The following is a 21,414-nucleotide window of genomic DNA, read 5'->3' on the forward strand; positions in this document are numbered from 1 at the left end:
GATGAGAAAGTGGGAGGAAGGCTGTTATGAGATGTTTGAGAAGCATAGAGAAAGTAAGTCGAAGCTTTGAATGTGCTGGCTGAAGGGCATGAGTCAAGAGGTGGATGTGCTGACATGCAAGAAGAGGTGTAGAAGCGAAGACGAAGATATAGCAGGGCAGATATCACGGTCAGGCAGTGTAGAAGGGAAGAGACGATGGGTTTTGTGGGTATATTCTTCTGTCAATGTTTCTCATCAAGCTCATCCGATGCTCAGCGGTGATGCGATGAGAGCGTTCCGTAACCATATCCATCTCCATGCATCTTCATGTCCATCTCATACTCAGTAGTAGACACCACCAGGGTTCATAACAACCCAGCAGCCAATGCGCCAGTCCGTCCAAGCCAGTAAGCTCCTCGCAACCACGCCATCAAGGCAACAAAAGAAAGAAAAGCAGACGCATGACACGACACTATCCAACGCCGAGTGCGCAAAGCATCTAGCGACGACGACCAGCAGCCTGAAGCTCAGCATTGCGCTTGAGAGCCTCCATCTGACGGAGACGTCCGTAGTCGCTGGCGGGAGTGGGAGTCTGACCGATACCGCGACGGGCATTCAGCATGGCGGCAGCGTCCGAGAGATCGGTGATGTTGTTGACAGGAGAAACAGGCTGAACCGCAGGAGCTGGAGCCGGAGCCGGGTCGTCGATGACGCCGTTACCACAAGGACCGCCGAGACCGCGACCGGAGTTGAGACCTTGATAGGCGGGATGAGACATATCGCCGAGATTGAACTCGAACTCTGACAAGTCAAGCTGGAAATCGGGGAGGTCGAGCTGGAAGTCGGAGGCGAAAGAGGTGTCCTTGTTGAGGCAGTAGTTCATGTTGACGGCGTCGTTGCCCAATGACTGAACAGTGTTGTTGATGTCGATGTCGATGTTGTTGATATCGGAGTTGGACATAGGAGAACTGGTGGTAGACATCTGCGCCTTCTGAGCTGCCATGAGAGCGCGGTACTTGGCGGCGTCCTCGGCGTCGGAGTCGCGGGTGGTGATAGCGGTAGCCGGGCTGCTGAGGAATGCAGTGGGGCTTGAAGGTGTGATGGTGAGGCTGTTGCGCTGTGTTTCTGGGGAAGAGGTAGAGGTGCCCATGAGCTTGGCGCCGCTGTCGCCAGTGCCGAAGAGGTCTTCGCCGATCATCTCGAAGTCAGGTGGGGGAAGTAGAGTGCCGGGCTCGCCGATCTTGATACCGGTGCTGGGGTCAATGCCCTGGAGGAGAGGAAGTAGAAGACGGCCTTTCTCTTCTTGGGAGAGCTGAGACCAGGGGAGGTGGTAAAGCTCTCCGACGCAACGAATGGGTCCGGAGGGTGCAGAGACGGTGCGCTTGTGAGCCTTCGCAGGCTTCTTGGGCTTGGTGACCTTGGCGGCCTTCTCCTTGGGAGGCTTGGGAGCTCTGGGCTTGGGCGGAGCTTTCACCTTGACAACCTTGGGCTTGGGAGGAGCCTTGGGCTTGGTCGCACGAGGTTTGGCGGGGGCCTTGGTCTTCTTGGCCGGGGTTACCGGCGGAGCTGGGTTCATGAGAGGCGTCCACATTGCCTCGATAGGCCCTGGAACGGCAGGCAAAGTGGAGGCCGGGAGGGTCTCAATGGCCTTGGGGAGAGTAGAGGACGCCAACTCAGCACCTTGTAGATGCCTGGCGTGACTCAGGAGGTCACCGCCAGGAAGTCCAAACGACATGTCGCCGGCAAACTCTCCAGCGTTGAAGCCGTAGTCGAAGTTGAGAGCGACGTCGTCGCCAGAGGTCTCGACGGACGGCAGAGGGATGTCCTTGAGGAAGTCGTCGTTGCAGAACATGCTGAAGTCGAAGTCCATATTGTTGGACATGTTGATGAATATGTAGGTTTGAAAGAAGTGAGAAAGTAGTCGCTGAGATGCTTGAAGATAATCAGGAAGTAGTGTGTGGTGTAAGAGAGACGAATAGAAATTGATTTTGACAGCCACAAGGTGAGCTCTGTGGGAGAAAGGCTCGGCGTCGTTATCTAAGCAATTGAGGAGGCTGGTTAGCAAGTCTGTGAGCATGAAGGTAGATAAATACCGCACCTTTTCCTCCATCTTCTGCGGTGCAGGTGGTGGTGGTGGATACTTCAGTTACCCGATTTGGCGTCGCATACTGTGGCGGCGGCCGGCTATTGGCCCAGCCTCTCAAGGAACTGGTGTTCTGGCCGGGATCTGGTGTCGTTCTGCGGAGGTTCGGGGGTTGGGGTCGAAAAGTTGTGTTTCAGGTCTCCTTCACTTTTTGCGCAGCAGCGCCTGACTGGCTCGGTAAAGGCTCAATAACGCAACAATAGCAAGGACGACGAGAGAGAGAAGGCAGCAGATACTTCTTGTGCGACTAGCGACGTCATTGCGATTTAGGACGCCGTTTGGTGTGCTGGCCGCGGTGGTTGTGACAAGGTGAAGGGGCGCCGGTGGAGGAACAGATGGCGAGCGCGACAACCCAACACAGCATATCTGCGAGACAAATCAGATACTGAGGATGATTATATGTACCAGAGTGCGCTTGTGGTACCTATAGATGTGTTTGAGCAACTTGTGCGTCATCGCGTCTCAGTGAGCCAGGCGCTGATGTGCGCGAGAGCTGCATCCCGCGTAGCCGTCATGAAAGCCCTAGCGCTGCGCCAAAAGGCCTCTCAAAGTGCTGGCGTCGAGGTGTATAGCCATAAGTATGAGTTGCGATATGCACCCGCGTTCAAGGTGCCTTCTCCGTTCTTCGGGCACCGCTGGTGAGACAGTTTGGTGAGGGGGATGGTGATGACGTCATCGATCACGACACCGCGAAATTCCACCGCGGCTCTAAGATGATCTAGTCAGCTTCAACTAGTCACATACTAGTTGCGAAAGAGGAAACATCTCACAGTAACGATGGGGCGGCTGTGTTGACGTACAAACCCTGAGAATTGCGTGTTCGTGGTGGTTTGCGCGGGCTGTTGCCGACTTATATAACAGAGGCACCCACTAAATCTAAGAGAAGACACCGAACGGCCATGTGTTTACAACATTGATTGATATATAAGAAAGACAATAGCTACTGAAGATGGAGTGACGTTGGCCTGTCAAGCGCCAATCATGCGTGTCATCCTGCAGATTGCTGGGCGCTGCCGCGAAGGATCTAGCGCGAACATGGACAGAACCCAAATGCCACCGCGCGTGTCATCCTTCCCGCATCATCCCATCTCTCTGTCCGTCTCCTCCAGCGCTTGCGCGTCTCATTCATTGAGCATCTTCGACCGTTACCCGTCTCCAGCCTGTGTGCACCCTATTCGTGCGATGGGGTAGTCTCATTTGTGGATTGCAGACCGATTGTCGCGCCTGCCACCTTGCTTGCCTTGCATGGCCAGCAGTCCATCGCGGCCTCGTCTTCCATTGTCGCCACACGATAATGCAACCGTTGACCTCCAGCTTGCTTATCGCATTGTATCACCAGGCGCTTAGTCGTCTCCAATCCTTAGATAATCCGTGGCCCAGTGGACCCTGAGCTCCTCGTCCATGCCCTCCCACACCTTACGCGTCATCCTTTCATCAATCTGCTGCCACGACGATTGATACTCTGGAATCTGCGATACTTCGACGAGGCGGCTTCGCGCAACCCGGCGTACCACTTGAGGTTTCGCCTTCCGTGCCTGCGTTGGGATTGACGTTCGGTCGTCGCGTCCTGGGGTGATGGGACTGTGCGTTCGTCTGCTTGATGCTCGCGTCAGCAGCGGCGTCCTTGGATCCGACGCATTGTCCGCCACATTGATGTGAGCAACTGACGTGGTGGCGAAGTCGATGCCCCGTGGCGCGTATGTGTTGCTCACTGAGGATCGCGCAGAGCCAGCGCTACCCTGACTCGCATTATGATCGCCAGCCTCAATGCGCATCGCAGCCTGCTCCTCGGAGAGTGCCGCTACCATCTTTGACAACCACACTTTACCCGCAATGTAGATGGGGTACCATCCCTGTGGCCGTAGTGCTTTCAACGCGGCTTCAGTAGGCGACAAACACACTCCGGACGTAGAGTCGTAGAAGGTCGCAGAGATCAACTCCGGCGGAACACCCTGAAGCCCATGTGCCATAGCAAATGCCAGCGTCTTCCGATCATGGATCTCGGGGTTGGCGGGCGGAGCAGGCTCGACGAAATGTTGCTCACCCTTCTCTGCTTTGAGGGCGGCAATCTCGTTGTGTAAGCGCTCGGTTGTTGCGACGGCCTCGTTGAAGTAGAGGTGGTACCAATAATTTACGTCGCTACTCGCGATCATAACGTCGCTCTCGCACTTATCGACGATGGTCTTGCTCCACTGCTCGATCTCCTCAAGTCTATCCTGTAGCTGAGCGTTGGTGTCGAGGAGGCTCTGGTTTGTAGCGGCGGTCCCGCTCACCAGGTCCAGCAGCTCGGACTGGTCTTGCTCACCGAGAGCACCTTGCCGGCTTTTGGCTACCTTGCGGAGCATGTTCAGCTCGTGCATCATCGCTTCTGTACTTTTATTGAGCGTGCTGTTGGACTTCTGTTCTACAATGAGCTTGGCCTCCATTATGTCGTGTTCGATGGAGACTCTGAGGTGATCGCTGTCAAGCTTATCAAGCTTGGCTTGCATATCGGTCTTCTCGTCCCGCTCGGCTTGGAGAGAGTTTCGTAGTTGCTCATTCTCGAGATCGATCGCATCGAGAGCTGCACAATGAGCGCCCGGTGCAACATTGCCTTGCTGTAATTGCTCGAGCTGTTTCGCCAAGTCCCGGATTTGGTCATTTTTCAGCGCCAGTTTGTCTTCCAGCAGATGCACAACCTTCCCAGAGCGGCTCAACGCCGCTCGCACATCCTGCTCGGCTTCTCGGTGTCGCGTGACGTCCGTCTCGGTATTCTGGATTGTGTCGAGCAGGTTTTCGACGTGCGTCCTCAATCGCTGCACTTCCGCCCGATGCTCCGCTGCTTTTTCTTTACCAGCAGCATTTGCCTCTAACACACGCTGAAGCTCACTTCCGGTTGTGAACTTCTGGCGTAGCATCTGCGACATGGTTTCGTACTCTTTCTCGAGCTGCTGGATCCGAGCCGTGAGGCTGATGATGGTCTCCACTTCCTGAGACATGGCGTCGTAGTATTCAGCTACCATACGACTGTTCTTCATCTCCAATACTTCGTTCTTGCTTTTCAGATCGTCAGTCTTGACCCTGTGTGCTTTGAGAATCTTCCTCTTCTCAAGATTGGCCTTCCTCTTAATGTCTTCACGCTCAGCGGTCACCTTTTCGATCGTTTTCTGGAAGGTGGATTCTTTCCGCATGCATTCTTGGTGCCACTTCTCGGTTTCTTCACGCTGGGCAGCGATGGCCAGGTCGTGGTCTGCCTTCAACGTCGCCGATTCAAGATCCTTGGCCTTGATCTCCGCTTGATGCTTCTCAGCCGCTTCAACGAAACGGTCATTCAGGTCTCGGTTTGTCTCGTCAACCTGTTGGCAATAGGCCTCCATGTCGGCCACTTCTTGGGACCACTGATCTACCAATAGCTTGTCGTTCAGGCGCTGCGCCCGCTGCTCGGCGTATTTTTGGTTGAGAGCTTGGTATTGAGCGTCTTTTGCGTCGCGGAGATCGTCTTGTAGAATCCCATACCGCCCGCCAGTGACCATCAACGCCTGGCGGAGCTTCCGTGTGGTCTTGCCATCGTCGCTTCCAGGGTACGAAGTACGATCAGTGTCGGGGCTCGCGCCGCGCTCGTCGTCGCTGTCCGGCCCAGAACTCGGCTTTCCGCTGCCGTTGGGGGAGCTGGTTGTCGAAATCGATAAGGCGATCATGCCGTGTGCTATTCGTGCCTTCCGCCAGGTGTTTTCGGTTGCGGCGTTGATGCATAGCGCAATGTTCTTGCACAGCGCATTGTCCTTCGATGTCTTATCAGTCTCATTGTTCGTTTGTGTATTGTCATGACCTACGTGGAGCGAAACTTCTGTCTCAGTCGCACGCCAGGCGAACAGCGTCTTGATCTGAGCCAGCCTCTCCTGGTATACAGTGTTCGCTGGGTCGCCATCGACCTGCGCGACTTCGGATGATGGCTGACTGCGCGTCATCTTCTCGCGGCTGGCCTCGATCGGAATGGCGAGTTGCTGTTGGGTCTCCATGTCGGTCGCACTCATGTTGGTGCTGGTGGAGCTGCTTGCAGAAGCGATCTCGTTGGCCGTCGGCGCGCTCAACATGATAAGCTCAGGTGTGGTCAGGGGAATGAGATTGGTTGAGCGGGCGTCTACTCCAGAGTTGAGTGAGCCTGTTGGTGTGGGCAATCGGTAAAGCGGACCCGTAAAGAGAAAGGAGAGTTGCTGTGGTCATTCAGGCGTTGCGCAGCGCACATGACGTAGGCGCACGACTATCGTCAGATTCACTGAGTTCTTACACTTTGGGTCAAAACACGCTGGCAGGATCTGATAGGGCCAGTCATGGGGCGCATTATATGATAGTAAGGTGTATCTGCACGGAAGAACCACTTGAACATCACTGTGAAGATGCTCAAATCTACCTAGTGTTGTCGTTGTCGGAACGAAATACTACACAGGTCAACATTGAGGAAGCTCTTCGCCACCCGCTCGCGATCGAACGCCCCTTCAAAGACTGATGTTGTCATGCTAGTGGCGCTCACGATGCGCCTATTGCCGTCATGATTCCACAGCTCCTTTTAGGGGCTTTTATCGTTTTATCGATCATGAATATGTATATGTTGAAAGTATTACCTGAACTATGGCCGATGCGAACAATGCCTGAGACTTGTTGTCGGTATTTGGACGTGACAATGTGTAGACCGCCACACTGTGTTTGTCTTTGTCTGAGTTAGAATAGAAGGAGAGTTACATCGATGCAAGCCCCTATATTAGTTTCCTGATAGCGAGGAACACAAATATTGAGATTAGAACGCGCTGGAAAAGAAGCAGTGGTAGTAGGAGTTAGGAATACCCAACTGTTTCAGAACTTCTGAAGCAGCTTATATTGAGGTTGCTGTATAGTTTCTAGACCTTAGATTTGAGCACGATGTTTAAGAAAAAGATGTAAACCCTAAGAGCCTACAAAGCTGAGTTCCAAGGTTTTTGTGAAGCAATCACGTGACGTGACCCAAATCTAAATTGATCAGCTCCATTTGAGGTCCAACCAACCGAATCGAAAGTCATATTGGGTGCAGCCAAGAAGCTACGACGGATGTGAAGACACTGCGAGTTCAAGAGCGGAAGTCAGAAGAAGAAATGAGTACGAGAATGCGAAGACACGGCGAAGGCTGTACGCAGCCCCGACGTCCGTGATCCCGACCACGCCCCAGTGGCGCTAATCCAAATACAGCCTAGTACATCCCTTTTGGCGGTCGCGACTCCAGTAATCTCTCCTCGCTAGTGATGAAGACGTTACACCAGCAGGGCAGGCCCTCCCCAACGGCCATGAACAGATATCCCACGCGTGGATTGTTACTCGCGGCTCATATCGATCGGTTTTGATGATGCCTGAATGTCATGACGTCTTGTTTCTGCGGCTGATGGGCGCCGCCTTGGCAACGCCGGAGGCCTTGACGTCCGGAGCGCGAGACGCCCGTGAACGCGACGCTATAGACACGCTCTAGGCCTGCTTATCTCATGCGACAAACAACACGTCCTGCCTGCTGCATTAATGCGCGTAAGTTGCTTGCGCATTGTGAACGATGATGGACACCCGTGACGCGCCGTCGGTGACTACTCACAGCTCCAACACGATGCAGGAGACAGCAGACAGACCCGCTGTCGCGATCGATGTTTCTGGCAACGCCGACCCAGAAAAGCAAGTTGATGTTGATGATGGGAAATCGAGCAAGGCTTCCAACGAAGAAGCGAAGAAAGAAGAGAAAGAGGGAAGTCTGAAAGACTACTTTGTAAGTCACAGATGCGCACGAGAGTAACGACCGCAGACTGATGTCTTTTCTCACAGCGTATCTTTACATATGCCAGCACGGCTGATCGCATACTGTTTGGTCTTGGACTCACAGGTGCCGTCGTCGTTGGTGCTGCGCTCCCCCTGATGACTCTTGTCTTTGGACAGTCCACAGCCGAGTTCAATCAACAAGCGACCGGCCAAGATAGCGCAAACTTCACCAGCAACATTGACAACTTGGTACTCTATTTTGTTTACCTCTTTGTCGCCCGCTTCGTTATTGGGTATTTGGGTACTTTGTGCATCTGTATCGCGGCAGCCAGGACAACATGCGCGTTGCGAGAGGACTTTCTGGACAAGTTGCTCCGTCAGGATGTGGCTCATTTCGACAAAGATGGCAGTGGATCTGCCGCGACTCAGGTTACTACCAGTGAGCAGCCTACTTCAGATGTTTAGGTACACACTACTGACATCGTGGCCTAGATGGCAACAGGATCAATCAAGGCACTGCGGAAAAGCTATTCACATGCGTCCAAGGCATCTCACTCTTCTTCTCCGGCTTCATCGTGGCAATCGCTGTCCAATGGAAGCTTGCTCTTATCGTGATGAGCATAATACCTGCCATCTTCCTAATTACGGGCGTGTGCATAGGCATGGATGCGCCCATCGAAGCTAGAGTGGTCAGTACCAGTGACAACATGTCTTGAAGCCGTGGACTAACAACGTGCACACAGACCAAAATCTACTCGCAAGCTGGTACTCTGGCGCAAGATGCGATCAGCTCAATCAGAACTATTCACGCCTTCGGGGCTCACCAGAAGATCGTTGACGGATACGAGACTTACCTCCAGAAGGCGCACAAGGAGGGCAACAAGAAGTCCGTCATTTATGGCGTGCTCTTCTCCGGCCAAACATTCCTGGTTATGTCAGGTACTTCGCTAGCCTTCTGGCAAGGTTTTCGCATGTTCCAGAGCGGGGAGATTGGTGATGTGGGCACAGTCTTCACCGTCGTCCTGAGTGTCGTGCTCGGTGCCACTGCAACACTGCTCATCTTTCCGCAGATACAGGCTTTCACTAATGCCTCCTCGGCGGCAGGCGAGTTGTTCTCCATCATCGACAGGCCATCAGCCCTCGACCCACTCTCGGCAGAAGGCATGCAGCCATCCGACTGCGACGGGGAAATTATCATCAACGATCTACGGTTCGCCTATCCTGCACGACCCAGCGCACAGGTCCTACGAGGGCTGAGTTTGTCGATACCAGCGGGAAAGACGACGGCTCTAGTCGGGCCCAGTGGATGTGGTAAATCGACCTTGGTCGGTCTGCTTGAGCGATGGTACCAACCTGCTACTGGTCAGATACTGCTTGATGGTCGAGACATCTCCGAATACAACACGAAATGGTTGCGGTCCAACATTCGCCTCATTCAGCAGGAACCTACCCTTTTCCAAGGCACAATCTTCGAGAACATTATTAAGGGCCTTGTAGGAGACCAGAGGGATCTGCCAGCGGAAGTGCAAATGCAACTCGTGCAGGAAGCGTGTAGGAACAGCAACGCGCATGACTTCATCGAGGCGCTGCCGGAAGGCTACCATACCCAAGTTGGAGAGCGCGCAAGCATGTTGAGCGGTGGCCAACGACAGCGCATTGCCATCGCTCGAAGCATCATCTCGAACCCCAAGATTCTGTTGTTTGACGAAGCGACTAGCGCTCTAGACCCCCGCGCAGAGAAGGTCGTGCAGAGCGCACTCAACCGCGTTTCGATCAACAAGACGACGCTGATCATCGCCCATAAGCTTGCCACTGTGATGGCGGCCGACAACATCATCGTCATGAAAGAAGGCCAGATCTACGAGCAGGGTACACATCATGAACTCCTCGAGAGCGATGGTCTATATACGGCAATGGTGCGCGCACAAGATCTTGGTACAAAGGCCAACGACGAGGACATTGAGAAAGAGCTGCTGGAAACAGCAGATGTCGAAGACGCTCTGGACAGCAAAGCCCCCATGCGACGAATGCAATCGCAGTACAGCAACACGGATCTCGAGCGCGAAATCGAGCAGCTTGCTGCTGGGACTTTGGGCTACTCACTCATCAAGTGCGTTTGGATCATGCTGAAGGAGAACCTGGATCTCTGGGTTTGGTATGCCGCCACCATCATTGGGGGCATCATCGGCGGCGGTACCTACCCAGCCCAGGCTATCATCTTCTCTCGTCTTGTTAGGGTTTTCACACTGCAAGGGTCTGAGGCACAAGACGAAGCAAATTTCTGGGCACTCATGTTCTTCGTGCTGGCTCTCGCCAACCTCTTCGCATACTTCGCGATCGGTCTTGCATGTAACAACATTGGGCAGGCAATGACTCATCGCTATCGACGGGAAATGATCGAACGCATTATCAGCTTTGACCAGGAGTTCTTTGACCGCCCGGAGAACTCGTCTGGTGCGTTGACCTCAAAGCTGTCATCTGCACCGACAGCATTGCAGGAGTTGATGTCTGCGAATTTGGGTCTAATGTTCAACATTCTGGTGAACATCACGGCCAGTAGTGCGCTTGGCATAGCGTATGGCTGGAGGCTTGGATTGACGCTGGTGTTCGGCGGGCTGACCATCATCGTCGCTGCCGGCTACTATCGTATTCGACTGGACCAGAAACTCGAGAGTGCCACAGAGGAACAGTTCTCTGGCAGCGCGGGTTTGGCTACGGAAGCCGTCACCTCCATACGGACGGTCAGCATGCTCACTCTCGAAACCTCGATCATGCGGCAATACAGCGACACACTCCGGGCTATCACGGGCAAAGTCGTTAAGAATCTAACCTTTGCGCTGATCCCATACGCGCTTTCGCAATCCGCTGACTTCTTAGTCATGGCTCTAGGCTTCTGGTACGGATCGCGGCTAATTGCAAAAGGCGAGTACACTACGTCGCAGTTCTTTGTCATCTTCATCGCCATCGTCTTCGGTGGACAGGGCGTCGCGCAATTCTTCATGTACAGCACCTCAATCACAAAGGCGGAAGGGGCCGCAAACTACATCTTGTGGCTGCGCACTGTCAAACCGACCATCTGCGAATCCGATGAAACCGACGGGAAGGGGCCACCATCCGATGGCACTATCGCCATGGAGGACGTCGAGTTCAGGTACAAGCAGCGCAACGCATTCAGGGTGCTGAGGGGTATCTCGATGAAGATCGAGCCCGGGAAATTTGCTGCTTTTGTTGGCCCTTCCGGTTGTGGCAAGAGTACAGTCGTATCTCTGTTGCTACGCTTCTACGACCCGATATCCGGACGCATCACATTAGACGATCAGGATATTTCGCTCATGTCCCCTCAGCTCTACCGCCGTTACATGTCGCTCGTGCAACAAGAGCCACCACTCTACCTTGGCTCCGTACGAGAAAATATCGCCCTTGGTCTTGAGCACAAGCCTTCCGACGCAGAAATCCAGGAAGCTTGTCGCCAAGCTAATGTCCTAGAGTTCGTCACTTCCTTACCGGAGGGTCTTGAAACCCCTTGTGGATCCAAGGGCTTGCAGTTCTCAGGTGGTCAAAGGCAGCGTATTGCCATTGCCAGAGCACTCATTCGCCAGCCACGATTGCTGTTGCTGGATGAAGCAACTTCGGCGTTGGACACTCAAAGTGAAAGGATCGTGCAGAAGGCGCTGGATGAGGCTGCGATGTCAAGAACGACGATTGCCGTTGCGCATAGGCTGTGAGTACCTTCCGCCTCGAGTGCCAGATTACATTTGCTGACAGTTATACAGGAGTACCATTCGACATGCAGATGTTATCTTCGTTATGGAAGATGGTATTATCGCCGAAATGGGTACTCATGAGGAACTGCAAAGATTAAGAGGAAGGTATTTCGCTACGTGCTTGGCGCAGTCGCTCGACCAAGCATGATTTGATACTTATAATACGAGGCTTTTTTCAACGCATGCAGATCGTCGCGATACACGTGAAGTCAGACTGTCTAAGGCCATTGTAATTGGTTGACGCGGTCCTTCTCTTTGACGAGAGCTAATTCGCATGTTCAGACCTACTAGTCCGCTCCCGTTTCTACAGTCGCCCCGCCTCGCCTAGTGTTTTGCTGATTACAGCAAGCGTTCAGCGGTCGGGAGTATTACCATACATCAAGTTGGCACCTACATTGACTGCCATGGTTACTCTCACAGAGCACTCAACGATATGTCTTCCTTAACCCGGAACTCCGAGCTTTCGCTGCTCGCCATGCCAACCAATGATCGGCCATCCTTCAGGGAGAGTTGCGAACGGAGGCAGTTCGTACCGGCCATGGCAAGCGCCACTAGTGCACTTCAGGTTGCACAACCCAAGCATTTTGCAATAGCACACACTCGCATTGGGGCAGTGAATAGGGTCTTGCCCAAATATTACTACAAGAATTAGTACACTGGGAACTCCATGACCAGGGTGGGGTATCTTACTATGCCAGGAATACTCCATAATCCTTCCACTGATTGAGTCTTCCAAGGTTGTCCTCAGCAACAAATTTCGAATGCGCTCATAGTATTCAACCGGTTGTTCCTGTATCTTTTCCTTCGTAGCAGCGAATTGCGCGCAGCAAGAAACACCAACTGCCATTGGAATGTCGCGACCTGGGAAGATCACTTCAAAGGCTTGTTTGTAGAAATGACCCGCATGAGGCTGAGTGTGGGCTGCGTCTACTGCATCTGTGAGTGGGCGAATCTCGTTCGGGCAACCCAGAACCCATACACAGCGCAGGTTGAGATACCCTTTTTCCTGTAGGTAGGAAAAGCGAAACTTTCGCAGGATCGACAGACCGTCATAGTCGGGATCGTCGTTGTGCCATTGGTATCTCTCCGCGTGGAGAAAGAGAATGTTCGCTGGCAATTTGTGGTAGTTGTCGATGATGAAGCTATTTCAGAGTCAGTCCTTGCATAGCAAACGACATAATCGCGTAGGGTTGTATTCATACGAAAGATACACCATCGATTCACGACCCTTGTTCAACGGCACCGTGAGCTCGGCGGTTGGATCGTCCACCACATAGACATATTTGCGCCACTCTGGAAGCTCATCGTAGAACCAAGACGTATTCTCATGCTTCATGGAAGCGATGACTAGGGCCTTGTCGAACGGGCCTTCGTTAAGAGCGATGCCGCCATAAAGTTTATCGGGAACATTCGAGCTCAGTTTCCAGAAAGTCAGAACGGATAGGAGTACGAGACACGTAGCGATGAAAGGGTTTCGAATCGGTCGACGCAACGCGGACATGACGTTGGCGTAGAGTCTCATATTGGAATTGAAGATCGATGAAGAAGGAACGACGCACAAGTGCGAAATTTTATTCCATCCCTCCAGACATTAGGAGCAGCAGCACATGACTGTGGTGTACTTTGGTTGTTGAGATGAGATTTTACTAAGGACCATGGTAGCGATACGCTGAAGCCAAGGTTTACATTGGACACGTGATAGCGTAGAGTCTGCTCATGGATCAGGGCATGTCTGAGTGATATGCGCGGAATCATGACCACAGCAATATTACGAACGTGTCAGCAGCAGCTGAAAGGGTTCAGTTCCGGCCCCCAAAGTCATGCCGCGGCCAAGTCCAAGGATGGTTAGCCTCTGGCCCCGATCTCGGCTCGACGTGCATTAGCGTGATGAAAGATCGACCAGACGACAACAACACGCTGCGACACATCTTCAAGCACACAAAACGACGGATGTAGCCGCGAGAGCGCTACTTCGACAGATTCCAACGATGAGGATAACAAGTCACACCGGAGCTTCACAACCGGCTCTGATGTCCATCAACCTCGAGTCGCCAGACTGAGCGACGTGTTTCGTGGCGCCTCCGCTCAAATTCAACATGTGGCAAATCGACGCCATAAGCCACCCATAGTCCAGGAAATCGTCACTATCTTGTTTCAGCTGCAGCCACAACGAGACCTACTCCTATTACTGGAGGCCTTGCCGTGGGGCCAACGTGCTCTTGGCACGAGAACGTACCTACAAGATGGATTGCCCTTTTTCTCGTCACCAAGCGCAACCATGGTGGAAGCGCAGGTACCGGAAAGGCCCCGACTAATCTAATGCTGTCTTGCAGCATCTGTATTCTGCATATTTCCAGACAAAGATCAAAGTCAACTACAAGCATGAGGCTAAGCGCCAGGCTGCCTGACAGCCTTAGGCCGAACGCCAGGCCGCTCAGCCAGTAAATCGCAGACTTGCGGTAAGGCCCCCAAACTAAGATGGGCGATAGCCACTGCAATTGGTCTCAATATCGACCGCAGCACAATGGCGGTGCACGGCCTTTCAGCACACTATTCTCATAAGATCAGATCTGGGCCTCGCTCGCGTGGTTGTACGTCTCTACCAAACCATTCTCTAGACGCGTACCGCATTGTTACCTTCGGCCTTCAACACCAAATCCGCTTGACCGATGGCTGGCTCGTTCATCACGGTCTCGCGATGGGTCTTCTTCCTGTTCTGCCTTACTACGGTCACTTTTGCGCATACACTCAATAAGCCCCCGACACGAGCACTCGACCTTCGACCAAGAACTTCCCCCACACCACAGGAAGCTGCACTGAACATCAAGCGCGCCCTCAAGCAAGGACTCGAAGTCTTCAAACGCGATGTATGCGAAGATGCGTTTCCAGGCGAAGGCGCAGTAACAAATACCTGCAACCCCAGCAATACGCTCTGCTGTATCCGAAAGGGAGAAAGCTACCCCCAGTGCCAGAACCTCCTCGATAAAGGATGGTGCTGCATCGACAATCCCAATAGCGAGCCTGGCTGTTACGTCGACCAGCCATCTGTCTGCGAAGAAGCCGACTCGGTGCCATGCGCTAACCTTGAGGCTGGCGTAGACCAAGCATGCTGTCCAGGCCAGACTACATGCGCGTCTGGCTACAAATTCACCGAGAAGTTTGTACGTTGCCAGATTCTCTCGGCTGACCTCGTGTCATTAGCCAGTGCGAGCGCTGCTCCTACAAGTAGCTCAAGCATAGAACCGAGCTCCGCTTCGCCGACGTCCGAAATCACCTCGTCTGCATCAAACTCCGTATCATCAGCGTCCTCCTCCGTTCCTGCTACAGCATCAGACGTCCTTTCCAACGCAGCATCGAGCGCCATACCGCCACCTCCGTCTAGCGATTCATCTTCGTCTTCCTCGTCCTCCTCCTTGTCAGGCGGTGCTATCGCGGGTATCGCCATTGGACCGACACTGGCGCTGGTAGTCGGCGTAGGCCTATGGTTCCTTTACAAGCGTCGACAGAAGAAGAAAATGCAGCAACCCTACGCCCCGGCAGTAATGTACCAAGACGCGTACCCAAAGGCCGAGCTGGCATCAGAGCCCGTAATTCCTGGGCCCTACAAACATCAACATGCTGCCGCCGAGCCACCTCAGGAGATGCCTGTGCAGTACACCTACGAACTCGACGGCGGGGTTCATCGCGGACCGTAGAAGAGGAGTAATGCTGTTGCGAGGACACGCTTCTCTGTATAGTGTCCATGGCTGTGCCGACACCCGACAATCACGCCATCGTGCATTGTAGCCACGTGTAGACGAGAGCACGTTGGCTTTGTACTTTCGTGTTAGACGTCTTGTATCTTTAATTTACTTACCTCATTTCATCTGAAAATTCCCAGCGATCTGCACATCCTCATCCGAAGCCAGTATCTCCTCGCGCATTAGTCGTATGGAATCCGGGAGGTGTGGTTGGCTCGTCGTCTCTGGGTCGCCTCTGGGTCATCGCAGTACCATGGGAAGATGAGTATCACGCTGTGAATCGCCTTCATGTTAACTGGTGTGAAAAGTGAAAGTGAATTCGACGTGCCTTCCTCGCTGCCTGTGGCTCGTGCCAGGAGACAATCCAGAGCTCTTGCCTCCTACCTCTCGCGTCCATACTACACCAATTCTTTTCCGAAATCTGCCAAAAATCGCAAAAATGCGAGGACGCGGCAACCATTCGCAGGGCTTCGGCCAGCGTCAAGTGCCGACAGGACCTCGAAAAGGGGGCTACAATGCGCCATCTGGAGCACCTCGTGGCAGAGGTGGCTACAGTGCCAATCCCAGTGCCAACGGGTACAACGATGGGTCTGCCCACGACAATGCCAGTGCCAATGCCAATGCCGATAACGGGCAGTATAGGCTGAAGCTCGACGTCAAGTACTACCTTCGGCCCCACGACTGCGTCGATCAGCTGGAGATACCGGCCGGCTCTGGAATGAGCCGCAAGGACACGACCTGCCTGCATTGTGGGCAAACAAACATTTACGGGCATGGCTCGTATCATCTGCTCCGCGACGGCTCCTGCCCTCGTCGCTGCTGCCGTTGTGGAACCATGAACCACCAAGGATGCGTAAGGCTTCTCCCCCATGCTGAGGTCCACCAGATGCTGATGCTCGATAGCTTTGTGACCGATATTGGCTCTCTGCTGCCTTCCTGAAGCGTGCATGCCCAAGCGAAGGGGTGCGTAGGCCCAGGCAGACTCGCCCATCGCCACTCGATCTGGAGGTCATTCGACGCGACTACCCAGAGCACCGCGAGTTTGCCGAGAGCGTGCTGCCGCTTGCCGACAAAGGACACTACCATCCGTCGCTGCAGGTGCCCAAGCGCGCACGGGAGGACGACGACGAACAACCGGAGCCGAAGCGATCACGGACTGATGCCGGTGGTGCCGAGATCGATAAGATGAGGGCGGACATGTATGCTCTCCGGGCCGAGAATGAGCGGCTCAAGACTGAGATTGAGCAGCTCAGGGCTGAGAATGAGAGGCTCAGGGATGCGAGTCGTACTTCTGCTCCTTTCGTTAAGAAGGAAGAAGTCGAGGAGCATGGTGTCGAGACTCTTAGCGAAGAGTTCGACAGACTCGTTGAAGAAGAGCTTGCTCGAATAAGTCGGTGAGGTGGATGCCAGTGAGGATTATCTCGGCAAGGCTGTGCGTTATCTGGAGGGCTAAGAGGTGACGGTGTCGTCGTCTTGTAAGAATCTCTCGCGAGGGCCCCTCGCGAGTAGAACACCCGTGAGAAACGCTCATGGGGAAGGGGAAGATAATGGTACGGGGACGATGGCTTCGTCGTCCTTATGGACGCCCTAGATGATGTTGTACATAACGGCAGTGTGCCTTGCCGCTTGCAATATATGAATACATAGAGGTAGCAACATCGATGAATGTGATTGTATCAATGTACGACTGATGTGCTTGCTGCGTTCGGCTTCCACAATCTTGCATGGTGAAGACATCTCAGCCTGTGATCCATTTTATCGACGTAGTTGCTAGACTTGACACAAGACGGCATGCGTCGCTACTGAGACAGAACTTCTCGGGTGTTTGAAACCATGTTCTCTTTTTCGGCACATGCATTCGGGCTGATTAGACGCTCCAAGATCTTGCCAAACTATTGTACAGTTCCTCCTCCGGCGAGCAAAAGGGAGGGCACATCGGCAGTGACACGGCGAAGAAACTAGGGCTTTACGACCTCAATGTCGGCAACATCTGACGAAAGTCGGAACACATTCTCGAGTCGCAGGGCGCTTTTGTGAGTTGTTCGCGGTATACCTAGATAGACCGATATGAACGAAACATCTCAGTGACGTAGCGGAGGGCGGTTTGACACGGGGTTGTGCTCCTGCTGCTTTCCATAAGCGGTGTTTACGGACCCACTTTTCTGCGCACTCACCTCACAGTCAGTCCATGATACCTTCTCTCTTCAACACCGACATCCATTGCTTTCTAGCAACACCACGCTGAGATGGAAACTGCCGGTATGTTTCATTAGCTGGCGCTCTTGATCGACCGACTAACAGATTGTAGCAGAAATAGCGCAGCAGCGCATCATCCACTTGCGAAAGACAATTGCCTATGGCAAGACGCAGCCCAAGCGATTCTTGCCCCATTTCCTCCAAAAATGGGAGGAGGAGATTGCCAGCCTTTTGCCGATCGCCAATCCTTTGCCGGCGTCGCCAAACCCAGAGACGAGTGCCGCTCCTGGGAAGGAGGAAAAGAAGGTTGCCGAACTGAGCGGAAGCCTGTGGGTTCCCAAGAGTGCTCTCATGAAGAAGTACTTTGGAAACGAATTGCCGCTGCCACCTTCGAGACCATCAATGTCTCTTCCTCCACAGACCCCTGCCCCTGCCCCGGCCACGACCAACGAGAGGGAAACAACTGCCGGGCCCATCAACGGCCTGTCGAGAGCCGACGCTCACCGTGCCGCGAGGGATTCCTGGTGCAAGGAGCATGGCCTGGATCCCAACGATGAGATCAGCGGGTGGAAGTACGCGGAATTCCGGCGACGTGGGGGAAGATGAAGACCTGAGCGGACGATTCCCTTCGGGGTCCCATATCTGATACGGTCGTTGCCAAAGTACCTGCTGCAGGTGTGTGGGAAAATGGGTCTCGCGAAGACTGCTCGCTGTAGCCAGCGAGCGGCATGAGAGATGCGTAATTCCGTTCGACGATTCCGTCGAGCAGGTAGCACATGAAAGCGCTGGACGAGCGGTGCCTCTGGTTGGTGGTTTTGCCGAGATGTATTATAGTTAGTCAGTGCAGGCGATGCCTTTGCCAATGCTATGCACCCATATCCCATCATTCCCCACTCCGTATCTTGTGTGACAATTTCATGAACGCTCACATACGTTGCGAAGTATATTGAGACGGCGTCCCGCAGAAGTCCACGTATTCTGTGCCATTCATAGTCTGGCATGACGGCAAGAAGCAGCGCGAGAGGAAACCCCACTATGTTGGTGTTGAAAACACGTTGCACGCTTCTGATCTTCCTGCGTCTCCCGGTATGCTGGAAATCATCATGATCCCTCTCTCGCTTCAGTACGCTGGAGCCCCATCAGGGCTCTTCTCCTGTTTTGTTCATTGTGAAGTGCAGACGTTTCCGGATCTCATGGAGAGGATGTATTCTGGTTTCGGAGCAGGAGAAGCAACAGACATCGGTCAGTGATGAAGTTGTTTTGGTATTGAGCTACAAAAGGCTGGTTGTAAAGGAGGTAGAACCAAGACCCGCAATTTATATACCTCTGGAAGGGTAGATGTTTTGCCGAGCGTTGCTTCTCTCATGTTCTTTGAGTGTCTTCGTTTCTTTGACAGAACAGGAGAGAAAGACATGTCGGAAAAGCACTTGAACTTTGGTGTCTGCACGACGCAGAAGGCATTTGAGAACGTGGGTTGAAGCAAGCATAGCTTGATACGTCTCAGCACAATCTCTCATCAATGCGATAGATGTAATGTTCGAGACTGCCCTCTCGACTCATATAGTCAATGTTTGTTTTTTGGAAAAGAGAGAAGAGACATCCGATCGTTGGGTGTGAGTTTGAGTCTTGCCGCAATTGAGTGTGGCATGAGAAGAATGGAAAGACGGGCGTAACGGCCGGGCTTTTATACCACCACAAGCCTAGCCGCTACTCATAAGGCCGATGTTGCGGCATTCCAGTTAAGCTTCGTCGCGCTCACCGTCTGCGACATGGAATGACACGAAACAAATTTTCTCTTTTTTTCGACAGGAAACATGCGCTGTCTCTTATGGTCTTTTTTGGTGAAGCGCGGCGCCGGCAATCTCATCAAAGAGGATTCCATGGCTTTTGGGAGAAAGAAGAGACTCGCGACATGATCACATCTTCGAGATCTTTTGGTACCGCCACCACCTGTCATAGAAGATTAGGTTGTATGTTTTTCAGAGCAAGAGCGGAGAACAGCACATAGAGATTCAAGCTTGTACTTTTGGTCGCGAAGATTGAATGCTGCACATGGTATGCAATCTCTGATGTTTTGACAATGTCGCAAGCAGGGACCACAGCTATCATATAACTGATGGGCGCTTTTTTGGGCAGCGACAAGTCATGGTCCATGGCCCTGGCTGTTTTGGTAATCACCTCTTTGTGGGTGAGGATATGGAAGGGAAGGAGACCAGGAGGAAGACGGGGGCTTTTGTATCGACCACTTCAGAGAAGAGCGAGTCATAGGGCGTTTCTTTTTGCGTTTTGGTAGTTTCATGAGGAGATTGTACGGGTGTTGCTGGCACACATATGAAGTGAGGGACATAATTTTGGACAGCTTCCACATCGTGAGCTCTGATATGGGATTTAGAATGAAGCGCTGTGGTCTACTTCGCGACACATGAAGATGAATGTCTGCCTTTTCGTGTGGACAACCCAGGAAGACCTCAGTCATGTAGAGCGATAGTCAGACTTTTGAAAGACAGGCAGTCATCGTACAGCTCTTGAAGGTTTTTGGTAATAAATGGTAGAGGTAGAGTGAAGTGTAGAAGACAAAGCAGAGCGAAAGGCAGTAGGTATTTATACACGCCCAAGACTAGCGCTCAGACTGCCGCAAGCGTTCTCGAACTGCATAAGTGTGGACTTGTCAAATTATCAGGAGGAGCAGACATGCCATGCAAGCATCATGTTTTGAAAGCCCCAACATATGGTAGTTCTTTACAGCTTTTAGGAATACAGCACCGTCAATCCCGATTCTCGCACATAGGCAGAGATCATGTACCGTCTTGGTGATATTTTGGAAGTCGCAGTCGCGCACATGAGATCTTCGACGTCCGTGTTTGAAGCACGAAATTTGAGGAAAGAGGGCTTTCTTGACAGACATAACAGCTTCTGAAGTTGATTTCAAGAAGCACAGAGGCATGTCAAAAACTCCATCCAGATTCGGACAAAGACGAGTCGCGTCACATCCAAAGGCGCTATCATAATTTGAACTGGGAGCCTGGAATGAAACTACTCTTTCTCCAGCCACATCGAAGCTTCCCTTCATCTTTTTAGGTCTGGATGAAGAAAGTTGGACAACGAGACAGAGAATCATTGACTTGTCGATCGTCGCATTTCAGAATCCATCTTCGTGACTGTTGCTTGCTTTCATAGAACATGACGTATATGAGGTAAGATTTCGTCTTTTCCACACACATGGCAGGGTTTGTTGAACTTTTGTTCCAACACCAGACCACACAGCCATTCCAGTCTTTCGTTTCTTGTTTTCGACGGCGCAGTCGCAGAACATGACATGAACTGCGTGGGTTTTGGATCGGAAGGCTGAATATGGGAAGCGCGGAGGTCGTCTCAGTCATTCATAGTGGAATTGTTGGTTTTTGGAAAAGAGGACGCACATGTAGGGCTGTGTACAACTCTTTTTGAGAAACTCTAGGAAGAGGTGTGATAAAGAAGGAAAGAAGAGAGCGCAGAAAGACGGTGTTTTATACCCGTGCCCGCCCAGCTGGCGACCAAGACCGGAAGAAGCTGCGGAAGTCATCCAGAAAGGGCCGGTCGCTTTTGGTTCTCCATGAAACGATTTCCGGCAATCTTTCCGAACACATGGAGCACTTCTCCGACTTTTCGAGATCATAGCCAATCACAGCCAGCGTTTTGAGATGGCAGAAGTCCGACAGTCTTCCCACTCATGTACGATCTGGCTCCACATTTTGGAAGAGAGACAGCACATATACCCAAACACCCCAGTTTTTGGTTTTTGAAAAACGGAAGTGTGATGCAGAAGACCATAGCAAAGGATGCCGCTGATTTTATACCCACAGCC

At 52.7% G+C, this 21,414-nt stretch overlaps 7 protein-coding genes across 7 annotated transcripts; 4 read left to right on the plus strand and 3 right to left on the minus strand.

Annotated features, from left to right (window-relative positions):
• Window positions 1–478: 478 nt before the first annotated feature.
• J4E85_010936 (uncharacterized protein) lies at window positions 479–1,861 on the minus strand (the record flags this gene model as incomplete). Its single annotated transcript, XM_051475139.1, has 1 exon — window positions 479–1,861. The coding sequence occupies one exon, from the start codon at window positions 1,859–1,861 to the stop codon at window positions 479–481; it is 1,383 nt and encodes a 460-aa protein (XP_051321003.1).
• A 1,604-nt stretch (window positions 1,862–3,465) lies between these two features.
• On the minus strand, window positions 3,466–6,434 carry J4E85_010937 (uncharacterized protein; the record flags this gene model as incomplete). The annotated part of the gene is made up of 2 exons (XM_051475140.1): window positions 3,466–6,315; window positions 6,390–6,434. 2 exons carry the CDS (start codon window positions 6,432–6,434, stop codon window positions 3,466–3,468), a joined length of 2,895 nt encoding a protein of 964 aa, XP_051321004.1.
• A 1,290-nt stretch (window positions 6,435–7,724) lies between these two features.
• On the plus strand, window positions 7,725–11,595 carry J4E85_010938 (uncharacterized protein; the record flags this gene model as incomplete). The annotated part of the gene is made up of 4 exons (XM_051475141.1): window positions 7,725–7,880; window positions 7,937–8,309; window positions 8,363–8,559; window positions 8,614–11,595. 4 exons carry the CDS (start codon window positions 7,725–7,727, stop codon window positions 11,593–11,595), a joined length of 3,708 nt encoding a protein of 1,235 aa, XP_051321005.1.
• Window positions 11,596–12,561: 966 nt separating this feature from the next.
• Window positions 12,562–13,135, minus strand: J4E85_010939 (uncharacterized protein; the record flags this gene model as incomplete). The annotated part of the gene is made up of 3 exons (XM_051475142.1): window positions 12,562–12,570; window positions 12,614–12,776; window positions 12,837–13,135. The coding sequence occupies 3 exons, from the start codon at window positions 13,133–13,135 to the stop codon at window positions 12,562–12,564; spliced, it is 471 nt and encodes a 156-aa protein (XP_051321006.1).
• Window positions 13,136–14,303: 1,168 nt separating this feature from the next.
• On the plus strand, window positions 14,304–15,329 carry J4E85_010940 (uncharacterized protein; the record flags this gene model as incomplete). Its single annotated transcript, XM_051475143.1, has 1 exon — window positions 14,304–15,329. The coding sequence occupies one exon, from the start codon at window positions 14,304–14,306 to the stop codon at window positions 15,327–15,329; it is 1,026 nt and encodes a 341-aa protein (XP_051321007.1).
• Window positions 15,330–15,813: 484 nt separating this feature from the next.
• Window positions 15,814–16,772, plus strand: J4E85_010941 (uncharacterized protein; the record flags this gene model as incomplete). The annotated part of the gene is made up of 2 exons (XM_051475144.1): window positions 15,814–16,123; window positions 16,336–16,772. The coding sequence occupies 2 exons, from the start codon at window positions 15,814–15,816 to the stop codon at window positions 16,770–16,772; spliced, it is 747 nt and encodes a 248-aa protein (XP_051321008.1).
• An 848-nt stretch (window positions 16,773–17,620) lies between these two features.
• Window positions 17,621–18,176, plus strand: J4E85_010942 (uncharacterized protein; the record flags this gene model as incomplete). The annotated part of the gene is made up of 2 exons (XM_051475145.1): window positions 17,621–17,633; window positions 17,683–18,176. 2 exons carry the CDS (start codon window positions 17,621–17,623, stop codon window positions 18,174–18,176), a joined length of 507 nt encoding a protein of 168 aa, XP_051321009.1.
• Between the last annotated feature and the right edge of the window lie 3,238 nt (window positions 18,177–21,414).

The sequence above is a fragment of the Alternaria conjuncta genome (genome assembly GCF_024043145.1).
Source record: "Alternaria conjuncta strain BMP 0040 chromosome Unknown scaffold_28, whole genome shotgun sequence".
NCBI classification, from domain to species: Eukaryota; Fungi; Ascomycota; class Dothideomycetes; order Pleosporales; family Pleosporaceae; genus Alternaria; species Alternaria conjuncta.